Raw genomic sequence first — 24,630 nt, 5'->3', positions numbered from 1 at the left:
ACCAGGGCAGGCGTTCTCAGAAATATGATCTGCAAAGTTTGTTTCAAAGTTTCATTTGTTTGCTTCGCGACTTGATGCTGCATGCGAGCGTGTTAGCATGCGAATGGTGCCTAACTACAAGTCCCAGAATGCAATGCACAAATGGATAATATGTCTTCATTAGAAAAACGGCCTATTAATTTTAAGATTTGCATAGATTATGAATTTGATAAAGAGTGAAGAATAGTATGTTATTTATAAAAATATTCCTTTAAAGATCAGGATCAATGCCTACAAGTTATTGTTATATGTGGTTAGGGTTAGGGTAAGGGTTAGTGGAAGGGTTAGGGTTAGTGCATTTGTTGGTAAATAATAGTCGATGGCAGGAGAAGTTTCGGATGTATCATGACTTACTTTAACTTTTACGCCAATACTGAACATTGCTCTAAAGTATTTAGCTCAAATAAATAAGCTGAAGCAAATCGGAAATTGCAAAATGAGAAGATCGTATGATCGCATGTATAAACCCAAACATACATAGTTCCTTGGTATTTATTGATTATGATAACTATACATGGAAATCAGAAGTTTTTATGGTTTAATTGAGTCATACCTCTCTGACGCAACTTTTGATTTAAATTTGTTTGATCTTTTACAGCGAATGATAGGACGGTGATTCTGGCAGCCATGGCTAAATATCACAATCACACATGCCTTAAGTTTGTCGATGCTACTGGAAATACATCAAAATACCAGACTTATTTGCATATAGTACGGTCATCTGGGTATGGAAATAAACATTTTCTTTTTTTTGCTGAATTGTAACTAGGCCTAGCCTTGCCTTTGTGTAATTATGGGCTTTCAACTTTTGTTACTTTAATCTTAGGTTTTTATGGAAAAATGCCTCTGTCTATGAGTAAATTAATTGCACATATCCCTTTTATTGTCAACAAACTGTATTTACAAAACGTGTTCCAAATGAAGTTTCGTCGATTCGAAAAGGCGCTTTATTTTTAGAAAATAATCACATGCAGGCACGATTCTGTTTGAGGTGTCATGTCAGTGGTTTTCTTCACTTCACACGATTTTGTAAGTCGGCTTATTTGAGGAGTTTCCGAAGCTAAATCCGCGCAAATAGCAATATTCCCCTTTCTAGTAAACGTTCAGGATTGTTTCTGGATTCGCCATCTACAAGTGTTTCTTTCAATTGTGTTGTTATTGCTATTGCTGAAATTGACAGCGCTTAATCAGGCAGTATGAAAAAGTGTTTAGGCGTTGTTATGAACAATGAAAATTGAAAAAATTATCATCAGGGACGTTATTTCAAAGAATTACTGGGAAGTGTGGGATGATTGGTATGTTTCTCGATATATCTTTGTTTGCAACCTAAAAGTGATTCCTAATCGCTCATTGCCCTCGAATAAGTGATTCCAAATCGCTTCTGTTGTAAGCGAGAAGGAGATTGTTGAACGATGGATCCAGAGCCTCGTCTCTCCCTTTTACTCTTCCATTCTCCTTCGCAATTCCTTCCCCCGGTGTTCATCCTTTGACTGTCTGAGGCTCTGGCACCCAGGGTATTTGGACAACAGATTCGTCTCCTATTTATCTGACATACATACAGAGGTGGAAAAAACTTTTTTCTTTCTGGGAACCTAAGTATCTGGCTAAAAACTTTCTGCAAGATTTCAAGGGGTAGACAAACAAACTTTCTGTTTGTGCCTACAATACTGTATTTAGCTGAAGAAATTCAAGACGTTTATATGCAACTGACTATGAGTAGGCCTAACTCAACATATTAGATATGGCTTTACTTGATGCATAAATGCACATAAGAGGGAAATCAACTTTAGCCAGAAATTTATGCATTTAGTCAATCATCGTGATGGAAAAACCAAAAACAGAAGGCAATAATTTCTAAACATAGTTTCAGAAGAATCAGGGGCAAAATCATTTGAATTGTATGGTGCATTTTACAGTGAAGGCTTAACACAGCCTATTCTTTGACAAGTTTGAAGAAATATATGGTTGAAATGGAGTCCTAACATGCACCAAATTACTTTAACCAAGCATATTAACTTATGATCAATGCTGCTCACACCATAGTACAAGAAATAATTTCTGTGAAAGTAGATTCCAGTCCCTATATTAATCTCAGTCTAAACAATGGTTTGTCTAAAAAGCTCAGCTGCCAAAAAAAATTTTGATGGTGAGTGGTTGAGATTTCTGTGAGATGGTGAATGTGCACAAAGAATTTCTTTCCAATGGAAAGAGGCTATACCCGACAGTCCATTGGCAGCTCATATTTAGCTGCTTACAGGCAAGTTGAAATAATATTAAATGCTGATTTGACTTAACTCTTGTCACCAGATTTTTACATTTACTTTAACACTTCAAAACTTTTCTGTGAAACTTTCTGCTAATATTTTCATCCAGAAAAATTTCTGGGAACTACGTTCCCAGGTTCCGATACTTTTTCCACCTCTGCATACATATTTAACTTTTAATATGCCACCTCTGTTTCACCATTTCTCTTGAAAGAAGAACTAAAAACTCTTTATCACCATTTCTCTTGAAAGAATGCGGTGTATATCAATCTTTTTATACAATTTTTTTATTAAGAAAACTGTATCTGTTTGTGAACCGTCTTAAGAAACTGCAGTTCCTGATGAGTTCTAGTGCGTGCGCAGCTTTGTTTCTCGAATAAGATGCAAGCAAGGTAAGGGAGCGACACACATGGTTGCCCCGGAGCCTGGCCTCGCTCTCGGCGGCCCTGTATCTATGACTTGAACGCCTTTGAATTGGTACCTTTGTGTTGTAGATGCTGGTCCTATGTTGGAAGAGTCTTCACAGGAGAACAAAAGCTTTCCATTGGATCAGGCTGTGGCTCTGTTGGGATTGTTATCCATGAACTTATGCATGCTGCTGGCTTCTACCACGAGCAATCGCGATATGACAGGGACGACTTCATAGAAATTCTATGGGAAAATATCCAAGATAGTGAGTAGCTTATATATGATCTATTGCGGTGTAAAAAGATCTTAATAATGTTAGATAAAACCGACAGTTATGAGATACAAATTTATTTCTTTCCAATCCTTTGTTTGCAAAATCCAACAGGAATCTCACTAAGTGTAGAATGTTGTAAAAATAGATATAAACATTTCGGTCATTGCAAAAATAAAGTTTAACATTTCGGACATTGAAAAATCAGAGTTTAATATTTCGGACATTAAAAAAAACCGGAGATCAACATTACGGACATTGAAAAATCAGAGATTAACATTTCGGACATTGAAAAATTAGAGATTAACATTACGGACATTAAAAATCAGAGATCAACATTACGGACATTGAAAAATCAGAGATCAACATTACGGACATTGAAAAATTAGAGATTAACATTTCGGACAATGGAGGTGATAATTATGATGTCAAGAATGATCAAATGAGCAGGAAAGCATTCCTGTGAACCATGCTTGTTAGATGTGATGAATGGACAAATAAAAAGCCTCAGAAAGAATCTGAAATGCTTTGCAGGAGCTGTTTCTGTTACATGATGAGAAATAGGCTGTGTTTTTTATTTTCATGCAGAACATTACTAGGCTGAATTTGAAAATATAGTCACAAAGTAGGAACTTTAAAAAGTAAAATTTGCAGCTGTAAATTGTTCAGGCTATTTGATTTGATTTGATTTGATTTGATTTGATTTGATTTGATTTGATTTGATTTAATTTGGTTTGATTTGATTTGATTTGATTTGATTTATTGTTCAAAATCTATTACAATAATAATTGTTAATAAAGTACTGATGATAATAATTTAGAAAAATAAAACAACAACACAATGCAGCTAGGTGTAGTAGAATTCCTAAGGAGGAGCTCTCAAAGTAGGTAAACTAACGAGATGAGAGCCCCCCCCCCCTGTCGTCTATAAGAACCATAAACACAAAGGCTATTAATTGGACTATAAGAATTTCGAATAGATGATACAATTTTCGGTCTCAAGAATTGCTGAAAATATTTACCGTCCAATTTTGTTTGGAAACCATCAGAAGAAATCAGTCATATCTTCCATACACGATGAATACGTTATAAACGTTTTTCTACGGGCGCCATTGGCAAGTACTTTTTGAAAGGTTGTATTGTGGTTTCGGAGCGAAGGTTCCATTGTAAAGATTTTAAGAAATTTTCAAATATTGATAAGGTAATGTCGTAAAAATGAAGTAAAAAAAGCAATAAGCAATATCTTGATTCTATGTTTGCTTCAAAAAATGAATTAAATCCCAGGACAGTGTCCTACCAATACTTCAAACATTCCACAGTTCAAAAATGTTGAAAAAAGAGCTAGAAAATTTTATGATTATTTTTTGTTTTTTACAGAGAGGGAAGGCAACTTTGCAAAACAGACTGCAGAAGCCGTCCAAGTATTTCAAACTGCGTATGATTTCGACAGTGTGATGCATTACGGAAAAACGGCCTTTTCAAAGAATGGAAAGAATACTATACAATCAATTACTGATCCGAGCAGATCTTTTGGACAGAGAGCTGGCTTCAGTACTCTTGATATACAGGAGCTTAATGCTCTTTATCAATGCACAAGTAAGTGAAATTGCACATAATCGGCTAATTTCCAAGAGTCTGGAGAGAAGGTTGTTCATACAAACCACAATCTGTGTGGTTACAAATTTAAAGCAAAAAGGTTTCAGTCACAAGTTAGACGAGAGCTTTTTTGTTGTTGTTGTTTCCGTTGTTGAGAAAAAGATTTATGCACCAGTTGAGGAATACAACATAATCTAGACCTAAATTTTCTTTTAATACACCATGATATAGAGGTAATCATAGAACTCTTATCAGAACCCACGCAACTGATCCCAAAATGAAGGGGCCAGCAATGTCAAGAAAAGTTTTCGATAAGGTAATGAAATTTTTCAATTAGAGCGAAGTGCAGTTATGAAAGGACGTCTGCAGGAGCTTCGACTTTGTTGTCTTTTTAAATAAAACAATGTTTCTGCATTTATATCTTCATTCTATGGTTCTAGCACAGCCTTTTTTCTTTGCAGAGGCGGGCAGTGGCTGGTCTGATTGGTCTGAATGGAGTCCTTGCATTCATACATCTTCAAGTATTTTCAGGCAAAGACAGAAGTACTGTTTTGAGACAGATCGATCCTTGTGCCCTGGGGCAGACTCCAGAGGCTTGATGTTTGAAAGAAAAGCAACAAGTTGTAGTGACCCTGCCTGTATAGGTAAAATAGCTAACAATGAGTTGTTTTATCATTACCTAGGATTGTCGATCTTGATTAGTCATAGGAGCATAGGCGTCAAATCTTGATTGGCTGCAAAACAAATCGCCAACGCGGGAGTCCCTATCTTGATTGGCTGCAAAAGGAATCGCCAAAGCGGGAGCCCCCATCAGTTTGAACTAATCAAATTGCGACAAATAAAAAATTGCTGTATAGGTAAAATAGCTAACAATAAGTTCTTTTATCATTACCTAGGATTGTTGTTCTTGATTAACCATAGGTAAAGGTATTAATTATGATGTATAAATTCACTGTTTAATATTTGCAAGGCTCGTTTAACGCTGGTGAGGATTGCCGAAACAAAAATTTGAAATGGTTTTTGTGATGTTTGAATGGTGAAACTTTGCAACTTTGTAACAGTGGCTAGAATGCTAAGGCCAACATGATTTTTTTGTAATACATGGTTGTGTATCATTGTACTATCATGTTAGGAAAACGGCAGAAAGTTGTAGTGAGAATTTCAGGCGCGGCCAATCAAAGGGTTTTTACAAACATATGGGGTTCTTAAGAATTTGTTTTCTCTGCGCATCACGGGACCTGAACTGTATGATGGGATAAAGAGACAACAGGGCCTTTAGAAGCTCTGGTTTGTTTGGGTTTCTTTGCGTGACGTCATATGAGTGACACAGTACACATTGCTATATATTTCTCTGCCGGGCTTTTTGTATTTTGTTTATTCGCAGCAATATTTCTAAACAAAATGAAATGAATGCTAATTTTGCTTTTAGTTAAAGGGCATTGGTCAAGATGGACTTCGTGGTCTTGTCAAACATCATGTGGCTCATTTGGATCCCGATCAAGAGCTCGAACATGCACAAATCCAGCACCGAAATGTAATGGACCCACATGTTCTGGAAAGTCATTAGAGTCAATGCCTTGTTATCGTTGCAACATCCTTGGTATGTCTTTTACTTCTCCATTTCTTTAAGTATTTTCATGCTGGTCAGTGATATCTACATATTAAAATTCATTCAGTAATTCCAATTAGCGGTGTATATCAGTTAACATTAAAAATTGAAAAACGTGCATATAAATGGGGAGCTGGGGTCTTCTGTGCAGATTTCAAGGGAAGGAAAATTTGATTTTGCCCATGTTTTTCTCTTGAAGGGCCTGATGACTGTGAATTTGAGAATGCAACCAACAGACTGTGCCACTGGAAAGACCAGAAAAGCGCTGGGTACGATCTGGAATGGATCCCTCACACTGGACAAACTCCTTCATCGAACACCGGGCCAACGGGAGATGCTTCTCCAAATTTCAATGGCGGTAAGCTAATACCATTTAATGGATTTGTATTATATTGCAAAGCATCACTTAATAGTATTGTAGTACTTTTTTAATTTAGTTCATCGTTACTGTCATCCTTGTTGTTTCATAATGGGTCGCGAAGCTTTGATTTGGCTTACCCAGGGCCTTTTTTAGAATACTTACTAAGAGGGGGGGGGGGGGGGGGGGGCAATTGCCACTGCAGCCTCAATGATTTTCCATGGTTTTTAAACAGTAGGCTCCTCTTGATATGAATAGAGGCGAACTAATCAAAACCAAAGCTGATGTAACCGTAATTCCTTTAATGAGCGCCTCTCATGACTTTCTCTGCGGAGCACTATTTTAGGGACACTTTTAATGAGGTCACTCGAAGGAAGGCGCTAGTTAATTGTAATTAATTTTTCCAGATCGCGTGCGAAAACGAGCGGATATATCATGTAAAAGAAATGGATTGAAGTTTTATTGACGGTTATTCGAAACTTGGCCTTTCAGTGGTTTAGGTTACTTACTGATGTTTGTTTAAAACTTATGTTAAGTGTGAAAGATCATATAAAAAGTTTCAAGTTTACTTTGAGACATGGCCACCTGAGCACAAGATATCTCTCCATCAAAGACACTGTAATTTGGTGACAGTTCTTAGCCTGATGAACCATGCCGAAAGAACAGCAATATGTTGGCAAGCTTTGTATCTTTCTTTGGCAACATATCGCCCGATTTTAAACATATCAAGCCGGTTTTACACTTGTAGATGTATTTTGTGGTGTTCTTTCAGATTATGTGGTGAAAAGTCAAAAGTTGAAAAAGTCAATTATATTTTATGGCCTCACACTTGAAAACTCTAATGCATGTGGGACAGTTTAGATTGTCATTTGATGATGGTGATGTATTGTTTTCTTGCAGCTGGGTACTACATTTATGTGGAAACATCATCGCCTGCTACACATGGCCAAAAAGCTCGGGTAATGAGCAAGCTGATGGCAGCTACAGCATCTCGAAGCATCAGCTTCAAATATCATGCTAATGTTAACGCGTTAACGTATTTGAATCTCTTCTTAAAGAATGCTAGCGGGGAAGCCCTTTTATGGTCAATCAAAGGAAATCAGGGCTCTGCTTGGATAAATGCAACCGTCCCTTATCAGAGCTCTTCCTCTTATAATGTGAGTTTTTATGTGGAATATATTATTAAGTATGTAAATATATTTCAGTCATGATAAAAGGATAAAAGGCCAAAATACCCTGAGCCGTTACAGTTTGTCCCTTGAAGTTCCTCGTACCCGTTAGGGTTTTCAATACAGATTCCGTCAATGGACAGTTCTAAACAATGGCTGGTTTGTTCAAATGAAAATTTTTTAATCAAGGTGGAAGCAAATGCTCTCTTACAGAAGACACCTAGTTTTAATAGAGGTCTTAAGTGGGAAGTCAAAAAGAGCGATTTTTAGAATATTTGAATTCTAACCACATAGCATAAAAGAGCACCATCCAAAAAATGCTTCCGATTATGCGTGAGATACGGCCAATGACAGCTTTGAAATTTGCTAACGAAATTACAAAGGTTTGATGGGGAAAAAGCCAGTGATGACGTGGCCATATCCCAGCCAATTCAAAACACATTTGACTGATTTTGGACATTTAGAGGCATTTCATGATGCTCTTTCAGGCTACGGGATCCAAATTCAAACATGCTAAAATCAGATTATTGTGACGTCATCACTTTAAACTTTTTAGCCAATGCTTAGTTGATAGCTCATTTACCGTGCCTTCATAGATTTCATTTCTTTTCAGCGTACTGTATTTATAACTTTTTGTGACTGAAATCCTTTATCGTCGTTTATCAGAGTTTATCATTTTATAATATAACCTCTAAGGAGAATTATACCAAACTATCAATTATACCAAACTATCAATTATTATATTGCTTTATGTTGTAAGCTGTACTGTACTGCACTGCACTGCACTGCACTGCACTGCACTGCACTGCACTGCACTGCACTGCACTGCACTGTACTGTACTGTACTGTATTGTATTGTATTGTATTGTATTGTATTGTATTGTATTGTATTGCATTGTATTGCATTGTATTGCATTGTATTGCATTGTATTGCATTGTATTGCATTGTATTGCATTGTATTGCATTGTATTGCATTGTATTGCATTGTATTGCATGATATGATTTCATACAGTATTTACACTATCGCAACATACCTTATAATGTAATTTATTGAATTTCAATAAGTATTCCTACAGTCTTATGCTATTTTGTATTATATTGCCCAGAGCTCCAATGAACGCTTGTAACATTTCACCCTGCACTTCCTGTGACTTGTTATTTACAAGATCATTTTTAAGGAAATTATCAAATCTTTATTGCAGTTGATATTTGAAGTAGTAAGAGGCGATGATTGGACATCGGACATCGCTCTGGATGATATAACCTTTTCAGGTAAAACATATTGTCTTTGTGTTTGCTTTCTATGCCTAAAATTTGACATTATTGCAAACTTGCGAAGTTATAATCACTTACACTATTTCCGTACTTTGAGTTGCTCAGAATATAATCTTACGAGGTTTAAAAGGAGTTGCTCCAATGCTAATTTGCATCTTTTACAAACATACATATATTTTTGTATCACGTCAATAATTTCTTATGACGTCATAAAGAATCTGCCTTTAGAAATTTACCTGTTCAATCAAGTCATTCATTATTTCATCATACAAGCAACTTTTTTTTACGTTAAGGTTATCATGTTCTTGATATACCTCTTCTGTTAAATGTGCTTCTTTTGATTTAGGTAAATCCATCAATACCAGAACAATTTTCATTATCGATCTTAGTAAATATTTGATTTCAGCTAATTAGAATTGTTTTTCATTAGCGGTTGATCCCTGTGCCTCAAATCCTTGCCAGAACGGAGGATCTTGTTCCAATTCTGGTGGAAGCTACATGTGTGTCTGTCCCTCTGGTTTCACAGGGCTGAACTGCGAAACAAGTAAACCGTTTGAAGTTATTAAAAACGTTATTGGTTCCTTTGCAATAGAGTTTGGGTCTCTTTTATGTAATTTTTGCTGCTGGGAGAGGATGTAAGAGCATTTGTATTAGTAATACAGAAATTTGGGGAAAGGCAAAACCAAGGTAGCAAGTAAACACCATTACTCTTGATGGGCCCTTGAAGAAATAAGATCAAAATTGGTTTGAAGCTAAGTAATATTAGGTGGAGGAAGTCATAATGTTAGATGATGTGATGAAATATTGTTAGATAATATAATAAAAAGTGATATAATCTGATATTATATTCCCTAATAAAAGTTGAGATAATATAATAATATAAAAAAAAGGAAAGTGTAATATTATGTAATAACTCATAATATAATGTAATATAATATAATTTAATTTCATATAGGATAGTAAAATATAGTATTTTTGTGTATAATACTGTTTAATGTTATATAAAAGGGTATTATGTAATTCAATTGCATCTAGCGTAATGCGGTGTTGGTTGATATTGGTATTTTGTTAGTACTATTATGTATTGATCTGGCATGTATCATGTAATTGAGGTTTGACTCACGCTAGGGCTTTCCCTGAGCAACTTAGACCATAATTGTCCTTCTGATCTTTTATGCAAGTACCTTAAAATTTAAGAAGAAGGTTTCGAGATAAAAGCATGAAAATGGGTTTCTTTACCACTTCATACAAGCGATAAAAAGAGAGATGACAGTTGTGTTATTTGAACAAATCCATCAATACCAGACCAATTTTAGATATTGATCCTAGTAAATATTTGATTTCAACTAATTAGAATCGTTTTTCTTTAGCGGTTAATGCCTGTGCCTCAAATCCTTGCCAGAACGGAGGATCTTGTTCCAATTCTGGTGGAAGCTACATGTGTGTCTGTCCCTCTGGTTTCACAGGGCTGAACTGCGAAACAAGTAAACCGTTTGAAGTTATTAAAAACGTTATTGGTTCCTTTGCAATAGAGTTTGGGTCTCTTTTATGTAATTTTTGCTGCTGGGAGAGGATGTAAGAGCATTTGTATCAGTGTTACAGAAATTTGGGGAAAGGCAAAACCAAGGTAGCAAGTAAACACCATTACTCTTGATGGGCCCTTGAAGAAATAAGATCCAAATTGGTTTGAAGCTAAGTAAAATTAAGTGGACGAAGTCATACTGTTCGATGATGTGATGAAATATTGTTAGATAATATAATAAAAAGTGATATAATCTGACATGATATTCCCTAATGAAAGTTGATATAATATAATAATATAAAATAGGATAGTGTAATATTATGTAATAACTCAGAATATAATGTAATATGATATAATTTAATTTGATAAAACATAGTAAAATATAGTATCTTTGTGTATATTACTGTTTAATGTTATACAAAAGGGTATTATGTAATTCAGTTCCATCTAACGTAACGCGGTCTTGGTTGGTATTGGTATTTTGTTAATACTATTATGTATTGATCTGGCATGTATTATAAAATTGAGGTTAAACTCACGCTAGGACTTTTCATGAGCAACTTAGACCATAATTGCTCTATTGATCTTTTATGCAAGTACCTTAAAATTGAAGAAGAAGGTTTCGGGATAAAAGCATGAAAATTGGTTTTTTTGACAACTTCATACAAGCGATAAAAAGAGAGATGACAGTTGTGTTATTTGGGCAAATCCATCAATACCAGAACAATTTTAGATATTGAAGTTAGTAAATATTTGATTTAAACTAATTAGAATCGTTTTTCTTTAGCGGTTGATGCCTGTGCCTCAAATCCTTGCCAGAACGGAGGATCTTGTTACAGCTCTGGTGGAAGTTACACCTGCTACTGCCCTAATACTTTTACAGGGCAACACTGTGAAACAGGTAAACATTTGCAAATTGTTAAAAACGTTAGTGGCTGCTATGAAATAAAAAGCTGGGTATCTTTTAAGGAATTTATTCTGGTGGAAAAGATGCCGGGGCATTTTTTAGCGTTACAGAAGTTAGGGGAAAGACAAAACCAAGGTAGCAAGTAAGCGTTATTGTCTTTGATAGGCTGTAAGAAGAAATAAGCTGCAGATTGGTTGAAGCTAAATCTGATTTAATATAGTATTCTTGCCGCTAACTCGAGATGGCTTCGAAGGTAAGCAGATATTCCAACAGACCTCACATTCTACTACGACAAATTATCACTAAAATCATTACAACTTAACTCTCAAACCATCACTTAGAACAAATCTCCTCTTACCATGGGCACACAATCTTTATTTATACTACTAGTTATCAATACATTGTTTTCAAAAAATTCCTACTGCTATTACGTGTGAGATTAACATTGAACGTTCTAGAGCTTTCTACTCATATTAATCATACCATGATTTATACCTACAAAGCAATTTTTTGCGGGGGATGATCAAAGCAAGTCTTAAGCCAAACATGAGCTTTTTTATGTTTTGTTATGTTAATGTTATGTTTTGTTATGTTAATGTTATGTTTTGTTATGTTAATGTTATGTTTTGTTATGTTAATTATATGTTAATTTTATGTTATGTTAATGTTATGTTAATGTTTTGTTCATGTTGTGTTGATGTTATGTTATGTTATGTTATGTTATGTTATGTTATGTTGTGTTATGTTATGTTATGTTATGTTATGTTATGTTATGTTATGTTATGATAATGTTATGTTAATGTTATGTTATGTTATGGTAAGTTATGTTAATGTTATGTTATGTTATGTTATGTTAATGTTATGTTAATGTTATGTTAAGTTATGGTAAGTTATGTTAATGTTATGTTATGTTATGCTGTGTTGATGTTATGTTAATGTTATGTTAATGTTATGTTAAGTTATGACCAGACCAATACCAGACCAATTTTAGATATTGAAGTTTGTAAATATTTGATTTAAACTAATTAGAATCGTTTTTCTTTAGCGGTTGATGCCTGTGCCTCAAATCCTTGCCAGAACGGAGGATCTTGTTCCAGTTCTGGTGGAAGCTACATCTGTTTCTGTCCCTCTGGTTTTACAGGGCTGAACTGCGAAACAAGTAAACCGTTTGAAGCTATTAAAAATTATATTGGTTGCTCTGCAATAGAGTTTGGGTCTCTTTTATGTAATTTTTGCTGCTGGGAGAGGATGTAAGAGCATTTGTATTAGTGTTACAGATATTTGGGGAAAGGCAAAACCAATGAAGCAAGTAAACACCATTATTCTTGATGGGCCCTTGAAGAAATAAGAGCCAAATTGGTTTGAAGCTAAGTAATATTAAGTGGAGTAAGTCATAATATTCGATGATGTGATGAAATATTGTTAGATAATATAATAAAAAGTGATATAATCTGATATGATATTCCCTAATGAAAGTTGATATAATATAATAATATAAAATAGGATAGTGTAATATTATGTAATAACCCATAATATAATGTAATATTATATAATTCAATTTCATATAACATAGTAAAATATAGTATTTTTGTGTATAATACTGTTTAATGTTATATAAAAGGGTATTATGTAATTCAATTGCATCTAGCGTAATGCGGTGTTGGTTGATATTGGTATTTTGTTAGTACTATTATGTATTGATCTGGCATGTATCATATAATTGAGGCTTGACTCACTTTAGGACTATTCCTGAACAACTGAGACCATTATTGTTCTTCTGACATTTTATACAAGTACCTTAAAATTCAAGAAGATAGTTTCGAGATAAAAGAATGAAAATTAGTTTTTTTGAACAAATCATACAAGCGATAAAAAGAGAGATGACAGTTGTGTTATTTGGGCAAATCCATCAATACCAGAACAATTTTAGATATTGGTCTTAGTAAATATTTGATTTGAACTAATTTGAATCTATTGTGTTTAGCGGTTGATGCCTGCGCCTCAAATCCTTGCCAGAACGGAGGATCTTGTTCCAGTTCTGGTGGACGCTACATGTGCTCCTGTCCCTCTGGTTTTACAGGGCTGAACTGCGAAACTAGTAAACCGTTTGAAGTTATTAAAAATTATATTGGTTGCTCTGCAATAGAGTTTGGGTCTCTTTTATGTAATTTTTGCTGCTGAGAGAGGATGTAAGAGCATTTGTATTAGTATTACAGATATTTGGGGAAAGGCAAAACCAATGAAGCAAGTAAACACCATTACTCTTGATGGGTCCTTGAAGAAATAAGATCCAAATTGGTTTGAAGCTAAGTAATATTAAGTGGAGGAAGTCATAATATTAGATGATGTGATGAAATATTGTTAGATAATATAATAAAAAGTGATATAATCTGATATGATATTCCCTAATGAAAGTTGATATAATATAATAATATAAAATAGGATAGTGTAATATTATGTAATAACCCATAATATAATGTAATATAATATAATTTAATTTCATATAGCATAGTAAAATACAGTATTTTGGTGTATAATATATACTATTTAATGTTTTTTAAAAGGGTCTTATGTCATTCAGTTCCATCTAAAGTAACGCAGTCTTGGTTGGTATTGGTATTTTGTTAATACTATTATGTATTGATCTGGCATGTATTACAAAATTGAGGTTAGACTCACGCTAGGACTTTCCCGGAGCAACTTAGACCATAATTGTCCCTCTGAAGGCAAAACCAAGGTAGCAAGTAAACACCATTACTCTTGATGGGCCCTTGAAGAAATAAGATCCAAATTGGTTTGAAGCTAAGTAAATTTAAGTGGAGTAAATCATTATTTTTGAAAATGTAATGGAATATTGTTCGATAATATAATAAAAAGTGATATAATCTGATATGATATTCCCTAATGAAAGTTGATATAATATAATAATATAAAATAGGATAGTGTAATATTATGTAATAACTCATAATATAATGTAATATAATATAATTTAATTTCATATAACATAGTAAAATATAGTATTTTTGTGTATAATACTGTTTAATGTTATATAAAAGGGTATTATGTAATTCAGTTGCATCTAGCGTAATGCAGTGTTGGTTGATATTGGTATTTTGTTAATACTATTATGTATTGATCTGGCATGTATCATATAATTGAGGTTTGACTCACGCTAGGGCTTTCCCTGAGCAAATTAGACCATAATTGTCCTTCTGATCTTTTATGCAAGTACCTTAAAATTGAAGAAGAAGGTTTCGGGATAAAAGCATGAAAATTGGTTTTTTTGACAACTTCATACAAGCGATAAAAAGAGAGATGACAGTTGTGTTATTTGGGCAAATCCATCAATACCAGAACAATTTTAGATATTGATCTTAGTAAATATTTGATTTAAACTAATTAGAATCGTTTTTCTTTAGCGGTTGATGCCTGTGCCTCAAATCCTTGCCAGAACGGAGGATCTTGTTACAGCTCTGGTGGAAGTTACACCTGCTACTGCCCTAATACTTTTACAGGGCAACACTGTGAAACAGGTAAACATTTGCAAATTGTTAAAAACGTTAGTGGCTGCTATGAAATAAAAAGCTGGGTATCTTTTAAGGAATTTATTCTGGTGGAAAAGATGCCGGGGCATTTTTTAGCGTTACAGAAGTTAGGGGAAAGACAAAACCAAGGTAGCAAGTAAGCGTTATTGTCTTTGATAGGCTGTAAGAAGAAATAAGCTGCAGATTGGTTGAAGCTAAATCTGATTTAATATAGTATTCTTGCCGCTAACTCGAGATGGCTTCGAAGGTAAGCAGATATTCCAACAGACCTCACATTCTACTACGACAAATTATCACTAAAATCATTACAACTTAACTCTCAAACCATCACTTAGAACAAATCTCCTCTTACCATGGGCACACAATCTTTATTTATACTACTAGTTATCAATACATTGTTTTCAAAAAATTCCTACTGCTATTACGTGTGAGATTAACATTGAACGTTCTAGAGCTTTCTACTCATATTAATCATACCATGATTTATACCTACAAAGCAATTTTTTGCGGGGGATGATCAAAGCAAGTCTTAAGCCAAACATGAGCTTTTTTATGTTTTGTTATGTTAATGTTATGTTTTGTTATGTTAATGTTATGTTTTGTTATGTTAATGTTATGTTTTGTTATGTTAATTATATGTTAATTTTATGTTATGTTAATGTTATGTTAATGTTTTGTTCATGTTGTGTTGATGTTATGTTATGTTATGTTATGTTATGTTATGTTATGTTGTGTTATGTTATGTTATGTTATGTTATGTTATGTTATGTTATGTTATGATAATGTTATGTTAATGTTATGTTATGTTATGGTAAGTTATGTTAATGTTATGTTATGTTATGTTATGTTAATGTTATGTTAATGTTATGTTAAGTTATGGTAAGTTATGTTAATGTTATGTTATGTTATGCTGTGTTGATGTTATGTTAATGTTATGTTAATGTTATGTTAAGTTATGACCAGACCAATACCAGACCAATTTTAGATATTGAAGTTTGTAAATATTTGATTTAAACTAATTAGAATCGTTTTTCTTTAGCGGTTGATGCCTGTGCCTCAAATCCTTGCCAGAACGGAGGATCTTGTTCCAGTTCTGGTGGAAGCTACATCTGTTTCTGTCCCTCTGGTTTTACAGGGCTGAACTGCGAAACAAGTAAACCGTTTGAAGCTATTAAAAATTATATTGGTTGCTCTGCAATAGAGTTTGGGTCTCTTTTATGTAATTTTTGCTGCTGGGAGAGGATGTAAGAGCATTTGTATTAGTGTTACAGATATTTGGGGAAAGGCAAAACCAATGAAGCAAGTAAACACCATTATTCTTGATGGGCCCTTGAAGAAATAAGAGCCAAATTGGTTTGAAGCTAAGTAATATTAAGTGGAGTAAGTCATAATATTCGATGATGTGATGAAATATTGTTAGATAATATAATAAAAAGTGATATAATCTGATATGATATTCCCTAATGAAAGTTGATATAATATAATAATATAAAATAGGATAGTGTAATATTATGTAATAACCCATAATATAATGTAATATTATATAATTCAATTTCATATAACATAGTAAAATATAGTATTTTTGTGTATAATACTGTTTAATGTTATATAAAAGGGTATTATGTAATTCAATTGCATGTAGCGTAACGCGGTCTGGGTTGGTATTGGTATTTTGTTAATACTATTATGTATTGATCTGGCATGTATTATATAACTGAGGTTTGACTCACAATAGGACTTTCCCTGAGCAAATTAGACCATAATTGCCCTTCTGATCTTTTATGCAAGTACCTTAAAATTGAAGAAGAAGGTTTCGGGATAAAAGCATGAAAATTGGTTTTTTGAACAATTCATACAAGCGATAAAAAGAAAGATAACAGTTATGTTATTTGGGCAGATCCATCAATACCAGAACAATTTTAGATATTGATCTTAGTAAATATTTGATTTCAACTAATTAGAATCGTTTTTCTTTAGCAGTTGATGCCTGTGCCTCAAATCCTTGCCAGAACGGAGGATCTTGTTACAGCTCTGGTGGAAGTTACACCTGCTACTGCCCTAATACTTTTACAGGGCAGAACTGCGAAACAGGTAAACATTTGAAAATTGTCAAAAACGTTAGTGGCTGCTATGAAATAAAAAGCTGGGTATCTTTTATGGAATTTATTCTGGTGGAAAAGATGCCGGGGCATTTTTTAGCGTTACAGAGGTTAGAGGAAAGACAAAACCAAGGTAGCAAGTAAGCGTTATTGTCTTTGATAGGCTGTAAGAAGAAATAAGTTGCAGATTGGTTGAAGCTAAATCTGATTTAATATAGTATTCTTGCCGCTAACTCGAGATGGCTTCGAATGTAAGCAGATATTCCAACAGACCTCACATTCTACTACGACAAATTATCACTAAATTCATTACAACTTTACTCTCAAACCATCACTTAGAACAAATCTCCTCTTACCATGGGCACACAATCTTTATTTATACTACTAGTTATCAATACATTGTTTTCAAAAAATACCTATTGCTATTACGTGTGAGATTACCATTGAACGTTCTAGAGCTTTCTACTCATATTAATCATACCATGATTTATACCTACAAAGCAATTTTTTGTGGGGGATAATCAAAGCAAGTCTTAAGCCAAACAGAGCTTTTGTTATGTTTTGTTATGTTAATGTTATGTTAATTTTATGTTTTGTTAATGTTATGTTAATGTTATGTTAATGTTATGTTAATGTTATGTTAATGTTACTTTAATGTTATGTTAAGTTATGTTAAGTTATGGTAAGTTATGTTAATGTTATGTTAAGTTATGACCAGACCAATACCAGACCAGTTTAAGATATTGAAGTTTGTAAATATTTGATTTAAACTAATTAGAATCGTTTTTCTTTAGCGGTTGATGCCTGTGCCTCAAATCCTTGCCAGAACGGAGGATCTTGTTCCAGTTCTGGTGGAAGCTACATGTGCTCCTGTCCCTCTGGTTTTACAGGGCTGAACTGCGAAACAAGTAAACTGTTTGAAGTTTTTAAACATTATATTGGTTGCTCTACAATAGAGTTTGGGTCTCTTTTATTTAATTTTTGCTGCTGAGAGAAGATGTAAGAGCATTTGTATTAGTGTTACAGATATTTGGGGAAAGGCAAAACCAATGAAGCAAGTAAACACCATTACTCTTGATGGGCCCTTGAAGAAATAAGAGCCAAATTGGTTTGAAGCTAAGTAATATTAAGTGGAGTAAGTCATAATATTCGATGATGTGATGAAATATTGTTAGATAATATAATAAAAAGTGATATAATCTGATATGATATTCCCTAATGAAAGTTGATATAATATAATAATATAAAATAGGATAGTGTAATATTATGTAATAACCCATAATATAATGTAATATAATATAATTTAATTTCATATAACATAGTAAAATATAGTATTTTTGTGTATAATACTGTTTAATGTTATATAAAAGGGTATTATGTAATTCAATTGCATCTAGCGTAATGCGGTGTTGGTTGATATTGGTATTTTGTTAGTACTATTATGTATTGATCTGGCATGTATCATATAATTGAGGCTTGACTCACGTTAGGACTATTCCTGAACAACTGAGACCATTATTGTTCTTCTGACATTTTATACAAGTACCTTAAAATTCAAGAAGATAGTTTCGAGATAAAAGAATGAAAATTAGTTTTTTTGAACAAATCATACAAGCGATAAAAAGATAGATGACAGTTGTGTTATTTGAACAAATCCATCAATACCAGAACAATTTTAGATATTGGTCTTAGTAAATATTTGATTTGAACTAATTTGAATCTATTGTGTTTAGCGGTTGATGCCTGCGCCTCAAATCCTTGCCAGAACGGAGGATCTTGTTCCAGTTCTGGTGGAAGCTACATGTGCTCCTGTCCCTCTGGTTTTACAGGGCTGAACTGCGAAACAAGTAAACCGTTTGAAGTTATTAAAAATTATATTGGTTGCTCTGCAATAGAGTTTGGGTCTCTTTTATGTAATTTTTGCTGCTGAGAGAGGATGTAAGAGCATTTGTATTAGTGTTACAGAAATTTGGGGAAAGGCAAAACCGAGGTAGCAAGTAAACACCATTACTCTTGATGGGTCCTTGAAGAAATAAGATCCAAATTGGTTTGAAGCTAAGTAATATTAAGTGGAGGAAGTCATAATATTAGATGATGTGATGAAATATTGTTAGATAATATAATAAAAAGTGATATAATCTGATATTATATTCCCTAATAAAAGTTGAGATAATATAATAATATAAAATAGGAAAGTGTAATATTATGTAATAACTCATAATATAATGTAATATAATATAATTTAATTTGATATAACATAGTAAAATATAGTATTTTTGTGTATAATACTGTTTAATGTTATATAAAAGGGTATTATGTAATTCAATTGCATCTAGCGTAATGCTGTGTTAGTTGGTATTGGTATTTTGCTAGTACTATTATGTATTGATCTGGCATGTATCATGTAATTGAGGTTTGACTCACGCTAGGGCTTTCCCTGAGCAACTTAGACCTAATTGTCCTTCTGATCTTTTATGCAAGTTCCTTAAAATTGAAGAAGAAGATTTCGAGATAAAAGCATGAAAATGGGGTTTTTTGACCACTTCATACAAGCGATAAAAAGAGCGATAATAGTTATGTTATTTGGGCAAAATCATCAATACCAGAACAATTTTAGATATTGATCTTAGTAAATATTTGATTTAAACTAATTAGAATCGTTTTTCTTTAGCGGTTGATGCCTGTGCCTCAAATCCTTGCCAGAACGGAGGATCTTGTTCCAGTTCTGGTGGAAGTTACACCTGCTACTGCCCTAATACTTTTACAGGGCAACACTGTGAAACAGGTAAACATTTGCAAATTGTTAAAAACGTTAGTGGCTGCTATGAAATAAAAAGCTGGGTATCTTTTAAGGAATTTATTCTGGTGGAAAAGATGCCGGGGCATTTTTTAGCGTTACAGAAGTTAGTGGAAAGACAAAACCAAGGTAGCAAGTAAGCGTTATTGTCTTTGATAGGCTGTAAGAAGAAATAAGTTGCAGATTGGTTGAAGCTAAATCTGATTTAATATAGTATTCTTGCCGCTAACTCGAGATGGCTTCGATTGTAAGCAGATATTCCAACAGACCTCACGACAAATTATCACTAAAATCATTACAACTTTACTCTCAAACCATCACTAAGAACAAGTCTCCTCTTACCATGGGCACACAATCTTTATTTATACTACTAGTTATCAATACATTGTTTTAAAAAAATACCTACTGCTATTACGTGTGAAATTTCCATCGAACGTTCTAGAGCCTTCTACCCATATTAATCATACCATGATTTATTCCTATAAAGCAATGTCTGTGGGTATAATCAAAGCAAGTCTTAGCCAAACAAAATCACAGGTTATGTTTCTACAATTAGTACTGAAAATGTAACTTTGCATCACGTGTCTTCATGGCACGTAGTGACTGCGTTACAGTACTATAATGCTAGATGATACAAGAATACATTGTTGTAAGAAAATATCGTTAGGTTATAACAAGATAAAACAAAATACTTTATTATATAATACTTTATCATATAATGTCTTATGATTGATATGATATGATATGATATGATATGATATGATATGATATGATATGATATGATATGATATGATATGATATGATATGATATGATATGATATGATATGATATGATATGATATGATATGATATGATATGATATGATATGATATGATATGATATGATATTACATTACATTACATTACATTACATTACATTACATTACATTACATTACATTACATTACATTACATTACATTACATTACATTACATTACATTACATTACATTACATTACATTACATTACATTACATTACATTACATTACATTACATTACATTACATTACATTACATTACATTACATTACATTACATGTTATGTTATGTTATGTTATGTTATGTTATGTTATGTTATGTTATGTTATGTTATGTTATGTTATGTTATGTTATGTTATGTTATGTTATGTTATATTATATTATATTATATTATATGTTATAATATGACAAAATATAAAAAAATATAATATGTTATAATATGACATAATATGACATATGCTATATGATATATGATATATGATATGTTATTTCATGTCATGGTTTGTTATGTTCTGAATATAAAATCATGGTCTGAATATAAAACCGAATAATAGATAAGGCTAATGGTATGATAGATGCTAATTGGTTGAAATATACACATGACAAGAAGTAGTTCGAGAGAACTAAGACCGGTTTTGCTAATAATCACGCCCATGGGTTAGCTTAAGAGGGACATCTTACCGCCTAGTGATCAATTTCCTTTCTATTGTATATTCTAAAAGATCCTTTTGGTTTTCTTGTTTTAAAACTGTTGTCAAACGATTTTTTAGTGAATTATTTTCTTGTCAGGTTAAAGAAGTAATCGAAGTTGCACAATTTGTAGGAAAATAGCCTCTCAATTTTAAGTGTAATGTTTATATGCTCAGCTTTTGCGAATAAAGTTTGGAAAGAGAAAACTAAAAGTTGTTTCTGTGAGCCTGTTATCAACTTACTGACCAATTTACATCCAAAGTTGCTTTGCTAAAAATTTATATCGCAGCATTCAACAGTCACAGTAGCAGATAACAGATAAGAATATAAAACGAAATATTGCAATTTATTTGTAATATTTGTTTAGCATCGAAACGATCGTTTTATTCTGTTTCTTCTGCAGTTGCTAATTTTGATTTCTCTTTTTGTTGTTGCTGTATGCATGCCTGTAATTTGCCTGTTTATTTTTTAGATGTCGACGAATGTTCTTCAGGACTTCATTATTGTCATACTAATGCTACGTGCACAAATACCGCAGGCTCATACACATGCACTTGCAAAAGTGGCTTCACAGGAAATGGAATGAGCTGTGTTGGTATGATGTGCTTATTAATACTAAATCATTCCAGACGTTTATAGCCAGAAAAAGGTTTGAAGGGACTAGAAAGATACGGAGAAGCGTTTAGGATAAAAGCGTTATAAATGGGTTGGATGACCACTTCATGTTTCCTCGCTTCTGCACTACACTTGATAATTTTCATGCCAGTTTCTTTGCCAATATGCTTTTCAAAGTACGGGGATGTTTAAAGAAACTTCGGACTCCATGCACGCTCTGTAAAGAAAAGATTCTTAGTACAATATGCAGTAAAAAAACAGCTTCAAGTTATGTTTGAAGCCTGAAGCAAAAAAAACACTTAGCTTTGGTGGTTTCTCAAATCACGTTTTCGCGGGGCTCTAACATTCTCTCAAAGGCTCTCTCTGTTCATTTGTGAACCCCTTTGTTGTTTGCCCTGATGGGACACTTCAAAACCTCCTCTTTTGTTGTTTATGAAAGTGGAATTTTTTTGTTTTGAAGCCATTATGATGATGCCATGCTTTTTTTAATCCGTACCGTATTTCCTCGATCAAACGGTTGTTATTAATTTCAGGTTTTTCAGGGGCGCCTATTCGAATGAGTTGCCTATTCAAAGGGGGGGGGGGGGGGGGTGGGAGCTTATTTGAAACTTTGGCCCTTTCTGTGGTGCGCCTATTCGAAAGGGCGCTTAATCAAGGAGAGGCGTTTGATCGAGAAAATACGGTATCTTTACCAATGTTACTTAAATTTTTGTCTTGAACTTTTAACAGGGATTGATGAATGCGCCAGTCTGCCTTGTCAGAATGCAGGCCTATGCATTGATGAAGTTAACAGTTATCGATGCCATTGCTTTGCTGGCTTCACTGGAAAAAACTGCGAAATAAGTATGTATATTCCTAGGCTAGAAAGGTTTTCCAATTTTTTTACCTAATGCAACTAAGATGGCCGAAAGACTGATCCAATGCTCTCTTTGCATAAATGGTTTGCCTCCGCTTTTCTGTTCTTTTTATTCTACCCAACATAAGATAGTTTGAGTGCACTAACAGTCTATCTAAAAAGGCCTATGCAAAAATTATGAAAAATTGCTTATTTTAAGAACTTAATTTTTTCAAATTATTTGTTATTCCAGACATCTGTTGGTTTCGAAAAACAATCCCCCATCCAGTATAGTTAAAATATTTTGAGCAAACAACCGCCTTGAGGGTTTCTGTCCAAGCGGCGTACCCATTTCTCTGGTCTTTTAGAGAGAAAAATACCCCTTTTGCTCTTTTTAAGCTAGTCTAGACACACTCTTAGCCAAAGCGACCCCAGTGGGCTTTTGTTGTCACCATCAAACATAGCTGGAGCCTTGGCTTTGGATTGCCTACCTCTAGACAACGATTCCTATTAAAGGCAGTGTGTCGCGCTGTTCATTTTGTTGAATTTCGAGGGTCCTCGAAATTAGAGAAACGTGACAAATTAGAACAACTCATCGTTAGCATCATTAAGCGTCCTTTGTTACGAAATGAAAATTTACTGAAATATAAAACTTTGTTCTTTGTTTCGATAAACCAATGAACGGCGCGAAGTACTGCCTCTAATCAATTTGGGCTGAAACCCCTAAAAGACATCAGTTTCCCACCACCTTTGTTTAGAAAACTACTTGATATGCCTGCCGAAATTGCTCTTGCGACAATGCCGGCGATGACCCGGGGTAGCGATTTATTGTATTGGCCGAGAGTAAAGTACGTATTTAGAATTGAGTCGCGTACCAGCTTTTTCGAAAATTGAAAGCAGTGATTTTTTTATTCCTTTGAAGACATCAACGAATGTTTTAGCCATCCTTGCTTAAATGGTGGCTCATGCATTGATGGAATTCACGATTTTACGTGCATTTGCCCACCCCGTTTCACCGGAAAGCGATGTGGAGGTTAGTACCAGCTCTAAGTACTAAAAGTATTTCAATTTGGCATCCAATTTTGGGTTTTTAGCACTTAAAGTTTTTTAGTTGGTCTCTTATTTCGGGACAAGCCATATTATTTAAAGTTAGGCATTTTTCGAAACAATCGTCACAAGAAAACGCATGCAGATTATAATCTAAAGTATGCTATCTTTTTCAAAGAAAAATCAACAATATAAAAATTTTTGTGACTCTTTTTTTAAAATGTAAATTATACAGTTTTTTATTTTTCTTGAGCCTAGTACTAATTTACTTCTAGATAGAAAAGCATGTATTTGATTTATTTTATCTGCTATTCTCTTCACAGAAGATGTGTCACAGATTTTTTGCTTATAGTAGATGATTTAATCCAGTAATTTTCGATTCAAGACTATCAACAAGATTTTTAAGTTTGCATGAAAAAGCGGAAACATAACATAACAAAGTATTTTTTGTCTGACACTCCTCGCAGTACTAAACGTTGAAAAGATTAAGTAAGATAGAACTTATATACCCTGTTGTGGATTGAAATACTATTCTGAAGCAGATATGTTATGAAACATTAGTTCCACAAATGGGTATATATTTTTCATCGTGTTCTTTCGGACCTCTATTCTGACGTTTTATGCTCTGAGGAGTGTTAGACAAAGAAGCTTTTGGCCAATGTGTTGTAAAAATTTTGTTTTTTTCGAAGCCAATTTTAAAAAAAGGGCACCATTATTCAACCGTTAAAAGTTAACAATAGGTTTTGATTGGATGAGTAACAATAGGTCTATTGTATTGTTAAACCAATGAGA

General features: G+C 33.6%; 1 protein-coding gene across 12 annotated transcripts in view; it reads left to right on the top strand.

Moving 5' to 3' along the window:
• Window positions 1-24,630, top strand: part of LOC135688706 (uncharacterized) — a 50,823-nt gene that overhangs the window by 13,079 nt on the left and 13,114 nt on the right. The window contains exons 6-27 of one of the 12 annotated variants that reach the window (XM_089109900.1): window positions 638-764; window positions 2,798-2,976; window positions 4,359-4,577; window positions 5,039-5,221; window positions 6,007-6,177; window positions 6,386-6,544; window positions 7,445-7,701; window positions 8,917-8,986; window positions 9,420-9,533; window positions 10,360-10,473; window positions 11,299-11,412; window positions 12,464-12,577; window positions 13,403-13,516; window positions 14,838-14,951; window positions 16,003-16,116; window positions 16,944-17,054; window positions 17,857-17,970; window positions 18,796-18,909; window positions 19,734-19,847; window positions 21,814-21,936; window positions 22,686-22,799; window positions 23,714-23,824. In XM_089109900.1, coding sequence (XP_088966026.1) covers window positions 638-764; window positions 2,798-2,976; window positions 4,359-4,577; window positions 5,039-5,221; window positions 6,007-6,177; window positions 6,386-6,544; window positions 7,445-7,701; window positions 8,917-8,986; window positions 9,420-9,533; window positions 10,360-10,473; window positions 11,299-11,412; window positions 12,464-12,577; window positions 13,403-13,516; window positions 14,838-14,951; window positions 16,003-16,116; window positions 16,944-17,054; window positions 17,857-17,970; window positions 18,796-18,909; window positions 19,734-19,847; window positions 21,814-21,936; window positions 22,686-22,799; window positions 23,714-23,824 — 2,964 coding nt within the window. Of the gene's footprint in view, window positions 1-637; window positions 765-2,797; window positions 2,977-4,358; window positions 4,578-5,038; window positions 5,222-6,006; window positions 6,178-6,385; window positions 6,545-7,444; window positions 7,702-8,916; window positions 8,987-9,419; window positions 9,534-10,359; window positions 10,474-11,298; window positions 11,413-12,463; window positions 12,578-13,402; window positions 13,517-14,837; window positions 14,952-16,002; window positions 16,117-16,940; window positions 17,055-17,856; window positions 17,971-18,795; window positions 18,910-19,733; window positions 19,848-21,813; window positions 21,937-22,685; window positions 22,800-23,713; window positions 23,825-24,630 lie in introns of all 12 variants that reach the window. The other 11 variants (XM_089109899.1, XM_089109904.1, XM_089109903.1 and 8 more) reach the window with 11 other exon arrangements.

Source organism: Rhopilema esculentum, chromosome 9 (assembly GCF_057945365.1).
Source record: "Rhopilema esculentum isolate cy_ngs chromosome 9, ASM5794536v1, whole genome shotgun sequence".
NCBI classification, from domain to species: Eukaryota; Metazoa; Cnidaria; class Scyphozoa; order Rhizostomeae; family Rhizostomatidae; genus Rhopilema; species Rhopilema esculentum.
The sequence above is the reverse complement of the archived record's forward strand: the minus strand, read 5'-3'. Positions and strand labels throughout refer to the sequence as shown.